Below are 12,228 nucleotides of genomic sequence, written 5' to 3'. Positions count from 1 at the left end.
AAACTACGTTGTGAAATTCAACCTCTCAGGGGCCCAAATGGAGAGTAAAATCGCAAATCTTAACATCTATGTATGTTAAATACGTGTATATGTATAAATAATAAATTTAAATATTAATATTCAACTTTTGACCATTTGCTCCCCTCAGGGGTTAAAATGTATTACTTTAAATTGGTGCACTCTAATCTATTCTACTGTGCAAAATTTGAGTATTCAGTCTACGTCAGTCTGAAATATTGTAACTTTATAATAGTACTAGCTGACCCGGCAAACTTTGTACCGCCTCAAAATCTATTTATCAAATATATTTCATAGCCCATGTTACTCGTGGATAATGTAGCTTTCGAATGGTGAAAGATTTTTTAAAATCGGTCCAGTAGTTTTTGAGCCTATTCATTACAAACAAACAATCAAAGTTTTCCTCTTTATAATATTAGTATAGAAAAAAGTATGCAAAATATACTGCGATGATATCACTCAAAATCTTATTATCTCGAGTTTTTTAACACCCGATGCAAAAATAAGGGTGTCATAAGTTTAATAACGTGAAATGTGTATCTGTCTGTGGTATCTTAACTCCTAAGGGGCTGAATCGAATTAATTTTGTTAAGTGACTTCACCGAGATTTTACTTAGCTATTATTTAAAGAAATGCGTGCAGCTATTGTGAAGATCAACAGAACTTTTCTAATTGGAAGAGTCATAAACTTTTAATTTATGTTTTCTAGTGTGTTTTGTGTATTTTAAAGATTTTTAACGATAAAGTTCAATATCTCTAAGAGTTTTTATCTGTTCTAGGTCTAGGCATGGCATGTCTAGGTATATCAGTTACTATGTTAGAACTGATATGAAAATCATCAATCTACCATTAATACTGCTCTGTACAGAAAATATTATTTGCATGATACCTACTATGCAAATCGGCAGAACTTTGATAAACTTAAATAATTCATTTAAATCTCAAAATATCCTTTTTTGATCCAGGGGTATATCGAAGCGAATAAAATACACATTTATTTTTAACTTTATTTTAAAAAGATAATCTACGTACTATAACAAAAGAAATATCCAATTAAATGCACAATAATAACATTAAATAGCACACACAACCAATGAAAACATAGCAACAACGTTTCAAAATTCAAAACTTAACCTAAAACTTATGTAAATCATACAAAAATAGTCGATAATATTCTAATCATTACAGTATCGTTCCGACTACAAATAAAGTGACAGCATTTAAAATATCACAGAAAAATTAAACGCATTTCAATTAATAAAGAGTCTAAGTCAAGATATGTGTGGAATTTCCACTGTTTGTGTTATATTACGATGTTTGTATGTTATCCCCTAAGGGGTCACCGACAATAAATTAACATAACAGTTAGAAAAGCTAGTAGAATAATAATATAACGCATTACAAAAAGATTGCTAACTGGATTTTCAGTTGAAAAAATCATTGAAATCCTAAAACAGATCACATGAATGTACCAACATGTAAAAAACATGTATTACAAATATAATTGTCACAAACATCTCACTCATACAAACTCAGACAAGTAAGAGATCGTGTGACCTCAACATGGAATGGTTGAAAAACTTTTAATTATAAGATTATTCATGAAAAATAATATCTGGAATCATAGATTAGTAAAGATACTTCGCCGCCTTGAAATTGAATGAAGCCACAAACGGCTTATTTTAGTAAGTTCTTTTTTTGAATCCTTGACAAATAAAAACATTTTTAGAGAAAATTTACGAATAAATAACTAATTTACGTAATAATTACGTAATTTACGTAATAAATAAATAATTATTTCAAATATTTTAGGGACATTTTAGCACGGAGACGTGGCAAAACTATTTTACGCAATTATTTCAATTCCCAAAACTGGGTACATTTTCTTGTTAGGAGTGAGTAATCTTTACTTATCTATGTCTGGAATGTAGAATTACCCTAATTTTTAGTCACTACCGCCACTTTATTCGTACAATGTTATATCATAGGTCTAGGGCCAATAAATGCTATTAAAACATAATTAGCCAATTACTGTATAATTAATCATTAATTATATTTAACTACAGTACAAGGAATAGTCAATTAATTAAATTCGTCTTTTGTTTAAAGTAATCTCAACTGTTGGTGGGATTTCTAAGAATTTTAACTTTACCAGTGTGAGTATTAAACGATAATATAATAATGGAATGTACCTGCAGATCTAGACATTTAAGAGTTTCTACAAAATGCCGTTATATTTAATGTCATGATTAAACGATCTCTTTCGACAAAAATACATCAGACATTTTTTTCTCTCATAAAAACATGTTAAGTCATCGAACATAAAACCGTCTAGCTAACAAAGACAAAAAATCTCTTCATTTTGTATTTTCCAATTTACTAATTAATTTCATCTATTAAAAATAAAACCAAACATTTTTGTAGCTTGACAAGACATAGGGTCGTTCAACGTTAGGTATTAAAACAAAAAATATTTTGGGTACAATGTTTTGCGTACATTGGGTCTGCTTATGTTAGGAGCGTACTAAGAAACTGACTTAACGCGCTAAATTAATTTCTCAGAGTCTCTCCATTATAGACTAAAATTATAGACATTATATAAGACCAACGAATATTTTGTTAATAAAATAAGATTTTATAAAATATTCTAATTTCAAATATAATACTACTAATTTGTAAATTACAGCTATTTATCACTATGTCTTAAATGTATTACATTATTTTTAACTGTAGCATTCGAAAATGTAATAAAATTCTCACTAATACAATAAATTCAAATTCTTTATCGACAAATCTCAAATTTCTTTTTACAGGAATGTAACGTATATTATGACGATGAAAATACATCTAGATTTCTTTTAAAATCATCCAAAAAATATTCTACTTCAATATAAATTTTTAATACAATTCACCTTACAGTAACATTAACGAATAATCTCACACAATTTCCTATCCATTGTCTATGAAAGACTTAAATAAGACAATTTTGTTAGGCAAAAATTGACAATTTTCAATCTTTTGCAAGCAACATATTAAATTTTAGACAAATTTTAGTTAATCACACTTTAATCCCAATCCCATAAGATTTAAGTGCGTTGCAATAATATCTTCAGCTTCTCCCCAGCCAGTGTAGGATCGAAAAGTTTCCCTTTAATCACTGAAGCCGATTGCCTATCAATAAGTACTGTAAACTTTCCCTTAGTATACTGGGAGTCTGATAACACTTGCCAGAGCTCCGTATTCAACCCGGGATTCTTATCTTCTAACAAATCGAAAATTATATTCAAATCATCTTTATTTTCTGGTAAAATACTATGCGGTATCTTCAATATCATTTTGCAGTAATTGTACTGATTTTCGAAATTGTAGGTTAAATTGTCGACGGATTTTGGCGAATCTGAATTAATAATTTTCGGATCTAAATCCGTTGGACTGTAGTACGCATCTTTGTTATTCCTAACCTGTTTAAAATCGTCCATTTTGTTTTGTACGTTATTTTTGTTTAAAACTTCAAGATTCTCAGCATCCGTGCCTTGTGAGGCTACAGTTGGTTTTGGCTTCTCCTTAGTCTTTTTATCCCGTCTCTTACAAATCTCTTCCAAACTGGCTTTAGGCTTCAGTAGAGACTGTAAATGACCCAACGTGAACTGAACTACATTATTCGCGACCATTCTGTTAAAGTCTTTCCCATTTATAACTTGAGCTGACAGTTTGTCAATTTGTAAAACAACATCCAATTTATTTTTGCATCGTACTGTGCTGATTTTTCTCCAAAACTTCGTTCGCAATCTCGGATTCTGTGTTTGTAGTATATCTATTACCTCATCCGTATCTTTATCAGTCTTAAGCGCCATACTGATAATTCCGACCGCACCTCGAAATTCGGTTGCCTTCAAATTAATTTGCAACTTCGAATTGACTGTAGTTAGAGACGCTTCGATCCATCTCCGCGAAGCCATGTCCTTGCAAATTATAAATATAACACCATCAAATAGATAGATATCGTGGATTTTCGGAATCGTATTAAAATTAGCTTCGTTTGTCGTATCGAGAACGACATTTTCAATTGTCCTCTTTATAGTGTGAAATAATTGTTCATCGATCCTAGTTTCCGGGTAATTCGACGGTCCTACGTATAGTTTCAAATCATCAGGAATCAAATCAGTGTAATGATTCGTTCTTATACGAGTTAGAGGCGCGTTCATAATCTCTTGGTCGATAGGACAGTACATAGTTCGTAAGACTTTATCCTTAAACTTCTTTTCTTCGGCATTTGTCTCGATGTTATCTTTTGTGGTCGTCTCATCGAAGCTTACGTCACGCTTTTGTCTATCTATGATCCTGAAGCTAATCTTTTCACCTTCGTAAACCGGATCGAAATCTGGACTCCGAATGACTTCTAACGATTCTGGGTCGACACCGAACTGCCGCTTTTGTTTACCGGCGACATCTGAGTAATACTTCCAGCAATCTGGCTTCAAGCTCGGATATAGGAGCTGCAGCTTGAGTAATATCTCCACCGACTCAACATGAGCCAACTTTTCAGGCAACCGCATCACGATACGAGTATACCGAACCAAATCCTTTACGTCTCTGAATACTAATTTCAAACCGGTCGCATTGATTAATTTTGGCAAAACTTCCCCCAAATAGTCTCTAGTTTCTAAACTATCACAAATGTATATCACAGCACCATTCGATAGATAAACATCCTGGAATTTTGGAATAATCAAGTTCGCGAACCGTTGACTTTTCATATCCTTATGTATGTATTCCTTGAACAGCTGTTTCAAGCGTCTAATATGTGTTCCTTCTAGTTTGTTTTGTGGGTAACCGTCTAAAGTGATAGCCGTTTTCAACTCGTTTTCTACATGTAGGTAATTCGTCCGTCTGTAATACGCCATGCCTCTATTACTGCATATATTAACATTACTATTCCTACTCATAAGGTTATCATTACTTTCATATATAGATTCTGCATTTTCAGACACAATGTAACTAGATTTCGATACATCATTCTTTCGGTCGGCTTCATTCAAATCGGTATCGGCATTACTTGATTTAAACTCTTTATTTATATCCATTTCCACTTCACTCTCCTGAAGCGTTGTTTCTTCGTTCCACACAATAACTTCATCGTTTTCACTTATATACTTAACATCTTTTAATTTCCTCAAAATATCCTTCTGCAAGGAATTGTCTAGATCTTTCTTTACATCTTCAATGTTCGTTTCGTGTTCTACAAATTCAGTTTCATCTGGAAGGGACGTAGTTTCGATGTCTTCTATTTGGACATCAGCTGATTCTGTATCTTCCTTATCTTTCTCTTGTTCGTCTTTTTTCGTCGTCCCGATCGTCATAGTTTCGTTTTCGATCGTGACCGTATTTCTTGGAGTGGATTCGTTTGACCGAATCTCTTCTAACAGCTTCACTCTCGACGCAACACTACGCAAGTCCTCGTCCATATCGGATAGGAAGCATTCGTAGTAAATCTCCGAGTAACCAGTGAGTTCAAACTCCATTTGATTGTAATCTATTATATTTTTGAATGACGGACCACGTACGATCTCACCGGAAACTCTGTCTAAGAGGAATGAGGTACACTCGACATTTCGTACTGTCTTTTGAGCATAAATTCGCCATAGATTCGTTCTCAACGTAGGGTTGAAGTACTGTAAGAGCTTAAAGGCGTCTTGCGCGGTCGTTGGCCAACATGTATGTGGTATTTTCAGGACAGCTAAACACAACCTTTTGACTTTCGCTCTAAGCAATATCAGATTGTTAGCCATACGCTCCTGCAAGCCGGGAGAGATCCTCACAATCCAATCTCTAGTCTCCAAATCCTTACAAATACAGACAATTGCACCGCGACTTAAATAATAATCTAAAAACGTCGGCATCTTCTTCAACAATCCCGCTTTCAACTGCATATCCATGACATCGTTGAGAGATTTCTGAAACACCTCCATTTGTTGCAACCTCATCTTGGACTTCGGATAGCCTGCCAACGCGACAATAACCCTCAAGTGGTCCTCTACAATATCCGAATAGTCAGTACCTCTCAACTCTATCAATCTATTAGTTTCGTCTACTTCTTCATCGCTATCGCTATACAGATCGCTATATTTAAACTCACAAGTGCCTTCGCTTCGTTTAGCCAACCTTCTTATACCTACTCGCTTGCTAGTCACATCTGAAACCTTGCTAACGTTCTCCGTAGTCTTACTATACTCCGATTTCTTACTCGTTAAATCAGTGACTTTACTAGCTACAGACTTTGTTGTTACATTAGTAAATTTGACATCAAATTTCGAATCTGTTCTAGTGTGGGATTTCCTAGTATCAGTTCTATCTGTTCTGCTAGTGCGTTCGGACTTAACTTGGTACTCCTCCTCTGTCCGGGTGTCACTTCTGTCCTCGGAGCATAGCACGCAAGTGGACGGTGTGGATGTACCATCGTCCGAGGAGCTCGGGGCCTCCCACCACTCGACCTTGGGCTTGCAGGAGCACACCGTGTCTCTCTCCTTCTGTTAAACAATTATCTGATATCGGTGTCAGCGTACTATGGGCTTACTTGTGGTTTGAATATGGCATGTGATCGTGCATAGGACGGGCGATGAAATAAGTTTGAATATAAGTAATAATGTGCCAGATTTCTAAAGCTAAAGGAATACTTTCTATGCTAGTAATAACTATAGATATTCAAGAGATATGGTGGTCTTACGGCCAGTCTCAATAACTTACTAACCTTTAACTAAAAGTTAAATTAGCTACCAAAAGTAGCTAACGACCGTTGTTTGCGTTTTAATAAGTCAAGATAGTTAGAAATTTTAACTTTTACTATTTATCTATCTTTGGGAGGGCTTTGCGCTTACCATAGTTAGGTTGAGCCATACAAAAATGACATAAAGCGTTTCAATAACATTCTGACAGCTTACTTTAATTAGTTTGAGATACCATCTGTCAATATTTTGGTATCTCTCAAAATCGGGCGGTAATTGCCAGATAAAGCATTATAAATAATATTGTTTCCTACAATTATGGTGTTATTTTGTGATTAAAGTGATAATAAGAAGTATGAGACCGGTATATTTGATTCTGGTGCAGAAACAGAAGCTGTAGAACGCACGACCTAAGTCGAAGGTCGACCTATGATTTTACAAAGTTATGTTAAAGAGTGCTTATTAGTACTTAGTTTTCATTTGCTATTACGGTGAAGGACAATAACGTGATCCGACGTGGGCGAGTGAAGTCTACCAATTCGCATTTGGCCAGGGCAGTGGAATTTGACCAATTTATTTGACCTAAAACTCGCTTACTTTGAAGAGATCCATGTCCAGCAGTGGGACATTAGCTTGACGTGGAATTATTCGTGTACATATAATAAAATATTGTCATAAGTAATAAGTTGTAAGTATTCAGTAATCAAGGAACACATTTTAATAACATGTAACTAACACATGTGGATATAGTACAAACATATTACAAAACATGTAATTGTTATGTAAAGTAAATAAAGAATATTCGATTATTTTCTTGTTTTTCTTGTTAAATGTCCCAATTATATTTTACATTAAATAGGCGGCATCTGCTGTCAAACGTCAAAGTGCGTTTTGTTATTTCAGGTTCGTACATATTTTATTGGAATTATATCGTAATTTAGGAAATCTACCTTTTTGTGTATAATTATGAATGAAGATTTGAAAAAGGCATAATATTACATAAGCTAACACCACTAAAGTGAAATTAATAATTTACTTGACGATATTAAACATAAATCAGTTTTGTTGAAATGCAAAAACGGAACGCTTCAGAGGGACACATTTGCTTACCGAAGATAAGGAATCTATACTCTGATTCATAATTAGGTGTCCAAAATGTAAACAAAGGTGTTGACCTATCAAGAAAATACGTCAGAAATGGTTGTTTTTATTTTTGTCGATATTAAAGTAATACAACAATAATAATATAATAATCTAAATAAATTAAGATTAATTCACATTTTCTAATAATTAAATCACCTCAATTTCGTTCCATACAGTAATAATAATAAAAAAAAGTTTATGGTAGAAAATTAAAATGTGATAATGGTAACACAATCGGAATCCAAGACATTTCTTGTGCTGTCATTTTTAAGTTTCGTAACTGATATTATTCATTTTCGTGATTGTGATGGAACTCTAATGTTTTCTCGTTTACATAACGCGTTTGTTAAATTGTGTATATTTGTTAAATTTTCGTTTTTTGTTGAGTTTGTTAAAGTTTTTGTTTCTTGTTAATTTTGACAGTGACATTTCTTTGTTTACATTTTGGACACCTAATTATGAATCAGACTATATGTGACGTAAACTTTAGTTGGCGTTGTGAAATTTTTTTATTGAGACGACAGTAACAGATAGTTTGAATGTCACAGTAAAACTCTGGTAGCTAACCGAGTTTGACTGTTAGTAGATTATTGAGACCGGCCGTTAGTATTTCCAGTTTGACGTTACGACTGTCGCCAATTTTCCCACAACTTACACTGATACATTCATTTGATTTCGCATTTGACCTTAGACTATATTAATGGGTAATAACGCTACAGGAAATTTAGAAAAACATGTGCTAAAATGTTTTTCTGTAATACTACAGAAATTTCAGAAAGGAGCAGAAATTTGTGCATGAACAGTTTCGGTAATACATACATTTTGCTAAGAAATTATAAGTTTTTAAAAAGATGAATTTAAAACATTTAATGCATGCGATAACATTTATCCCTATCACGTATTACATGTAATACATAAAAATATTTATTGTTGCTATGTTTTCACTTATCAATAAACATCATCTAACTTATATACGCTGTTTTGTCCTTAGGGCAAATAACGTATATAAAATAATGTATTCCTAAATACCCTTGTAGATAATCCTAAATCTATAGATAGCCTATATTTTTTAATATGAACCATACCTCCCATCAATATTATAGCGAATTTTTTAAAACACGAATCTTTTATAATTTTACATACACGTCATATCACACTAGATTTCGCTGAGTGAGCATATAACACCCAGACCCAGAACAGATAATTTAAATCATCAACGTAAACTACAATGTTTTCTGTTTCTGCTAGAAATAATCAAATATCCGTTTTTATTTTTGTAAAGGTGCTCTATACTCGTAGTTATAGCACCCATAGTACACCCCTACACCCCTATAGTACTAGCACCTTTAAATGTCAGTGTCTATCTATTCAGTCAGTCTAATCATAATGATCCCTTTATAAGACGCTTTATACAAATCGGAATTATTGCATCCTATATCAAATTGTATTAGGCATAATCAATGTGGAAAATAAGACTTCATAGTGGGCCTATGGTATATAGTGATACCATTACCGACTTATATGTCAAGTACATAACATATTTTTCCTAACGTCAATTACTTTTATTGTAATCGGCTCCTTCTCTATTACAAAGTTACATACATCCAGACCAACATTGACCTTGTTTAGGATATTTCAGCCATGTTATGTAATACACAACTTATATGAGAAATTACGTGTACATATTCCTCATGTAAATTATGTTTATTTTAATATTTAATATGGGTATATATTAAAAATAAAGTAATACTTACAGAATCGCCGGCACCGGAGCCGATGTTGTCCGAATCGGTGGTCCTGTAATAAAAATATTATTTTTACCTGTAAATTTAAATGCATATTGGGGACTTCATACTTTGAGAGCAATTCACACATTGCGCACACACACATATATGCACAAACACGCACACACGTAAATGTATAAGATATATTAACATTATATATACAATAATATGCCAGATTTACAATCCATTACATTAGTTAAAAAAAATAATAATTTCAAGCTTCCATTTTTCTAAATCCACAATATGATTTATTGTTATCATTATTTGCAAAATGAGTACAAAAAAATCAAAAATCAAAATTCTTGCACAAAATCATATAAAAGAGACAACTCACAAAATCCATGCCTTCTGGGTCAAATCAGAAGTCAAAAGGCGTTTAAAACATTAGAAGCATGACGATACAACCAAGAAACTCACCTCATCATCATTCTCTTTCTAAAACGCAATCTTTGAAAGAAGACATTTATTTTATATTAGTATTTTCATCTATATTCATAAAATATCATGTTAATTAAAAGAAATGCTACTGTTAATTGTATATTTTAATCTTTGTATTTTTATAATTAGTACTAGATATTAGCATTTTTATCTATAATATTATATAGGAAATAAAAAAAATGTTAACTGGTAATTTGTGTGACATTGTGTGACATCACCACACAGGTGTGATGGAAGGAGGGTTCTAAGTTTGATTCAGCAATTAGGCATAAGTTTAGACTTATGGTTTATCTGCATAATTACATACTCATCTTTATGATAATGGCACTTACGGAAACCAGAACAAATATTTAAATTAGCACCTAGTACCCGGCCTAGGATCCAACCTGGAACCCTGTGACCACCACATTGGCACACCTATTGTTGTGTGTTAGAAGTAAATATATGAACTTACTTGTCAAAATTGTTGCGCACAACAATGGTACCGTCAGGCAGTATACTCCTGTTGGTATGCTGGCCCATGCTTGAGGGGATCTAAAAATAAAAGAACAACAAGTTACATGTGTACATACAACATATACATATACATACACACACACACACACACACACACCACAGATTACAAGATATATGCACACACAACTTGCAAATACGTATAAATAGACATACTTACAATACAAGTACAATATATATTTTTTTTTCATTTTAATTTACCAACAGCTGTATTACTGATATCTTTCTTACACACTATATATCTTAAATTACAAAATAAAATGTAAATGTACAGCTACTTACAAATAAACACACCGTACCAAAAAGGAAAAATGTGACTCAGAGTGTGAAGGATTACATCATAGTCCACCGTGCTGGCCAAGTGCATATTGGTAGACTTCACAATTCACATAGTTTTGGGAACCTTTTTTTAAAATTTCTCAAGTATGCAGGTCTCCTCACGACATTTTCCTTCGCCGTTTAAGCAAGTGATAATTAATTTCGAAAATGCACATAACTTTGAGACATCAGAGGTACCTAGGATTTAAACCTCATACCCTTCGATCAAGCGGCTAAGTTACTTTACCACCAGACTATCACTGCCTATTGCATACAAACAAACAACTCACCGTCTTCTTGCTGTGCAGCAACAACATCCGCTGCTTGCACTGATTCTGCTTCTCCTGCAGCTTGAGGTGCTCCAGCTTCAGCCGCTCTAACTCCAGCCCGATGTGGGGGTCCATGCCTGTGTCCAGACCCTGGGTGGTTGAAGTAATATTAGAAAAGTATAGTTTTCGAAACACCTTTTAAAATTTAAATGGTGATCATAATTTTGTTTTAAGCTTAAAATGTTTATTAATATATCATGAGTTGCAGCCGAGCATGCAGTCCACCTGATGGTAAGTGGCTACTGTTATCAATGGATATCTGTAATCAACTCCAGATTTTACTCCAATATTAGAGTGAAATAATGGGGGTATGTTCAAAAAATATAGTCTTGGAGCCTCGTAAAATTGTAATGTTAAAAGGGTTTCTTTTTTATAGAAGTAGCAGTGCAATGCAATTGATGGTGATGGCTAGTGTCACCTATGAACATCTCTAATCAACTCCAGATAATATTAGTGACAACTGAGATCAACCAAAGTGAACCCGAGGACTACATAGGAAAGCCTCGGATAAGTATGTCTCCCTTACCATACCTTCAAACACACTACGTCAAGATAATATTTTTTATAATTAGTTTTCTCACCAAATCCTCACTGCAATCTTCCTCTAAATCTTCATCAGCATTCATCATTTCTTCTTGATTTCTGTAAAAAAAATTACAACAATATAATTGTTGATTAGTTGATTGAAATAAAGAAAAATAAACATGCATTAATCAGATAGATAGATAAAAAAAGCAGTGATAGCCTAGTGGTTAAGAAACGCGGCCTCTCGATTGAGGGGTCCGAGGTTCAAATCCCAGGCACGCCAGATCACCTCAACCAGATCCCAGGCACCTCAGATTTTTCTAAATTATGTGTGTATTAGAAATTAATTATCATTTTGTTAAATGGTGAAGGAAAACATCGTGAGGAAACCTGCATACCTGAGAGATATATAAAAACAATCTGAAAGATATCTGAAGT

At 33.5% G+C, this 12,228-nt stretch overlaps 1 protein-coding gene across 5 annotated transcripts in view; it reads right to left on the bottom strand.

Moving 5' to 3' along the window:
- LOC140755453 (uncharacterized) overlaps window positions 1–12,228 on the bottom strand; it is a 34,637-nt gene that overhangs the window by 15,024 nt on the left and 7,385 nt on the right. For 3 of the 5 annotated variants that reach the window (XM_073090711.1, XM_073090712.1, XM_073090715.1), the window contains 5 exons: window positions 11,847–11,907; window positions 11,227–11,355; window positions 10,560–10,639; window positions 9,638–9,680; window positions 2,523–6,545 (listed from right to left, as the gene is read on the bottom strand). In XM_073090711.1, coding sequence (XP_072946812.1) covers window positions 3,105–6,545; window positions 9,638–9,680; window positions 10,560–10,639; window positions 11,227–11,355; window positions 11,847–11,907 — 3,754 coding nt within the window. In that variant the 3' untranslated portion in view covers window positions 2,523–3,104. Of the gene's footprint in view, window positions 1–2,522; window positions 6,546–9,637; window positions 9,681–10,559; window positions 10,640–11,226; window positions 11,356–11,846; window positions 11,908–12,228 lie in introns of those variants that run through there. The other 2 variants (XM_073090713.1, XM_073090716.1) reach the window with 2 other exon arrangements.

This window comes from Epargyreus clarus, unplaced genomic scaffold, assembly GCF_041222505.1.
Source record: "Epargyreus clarus isolate Ecla_fem2 unplaced genomic scaffold, WU_Ecla_fem_2.2 ptg000033l, whole genome shotgun sequence".
Taxonomy (NCBI): Eukaryota; Metazoa; Arthropoda; class Insecta; order Lepidoptera; family Hesperiidae; genus Epargyreus; species Epargyreus clarus.
This window is presented reverse-complemented; position numbering and strand designations above follow the sequence as displayed.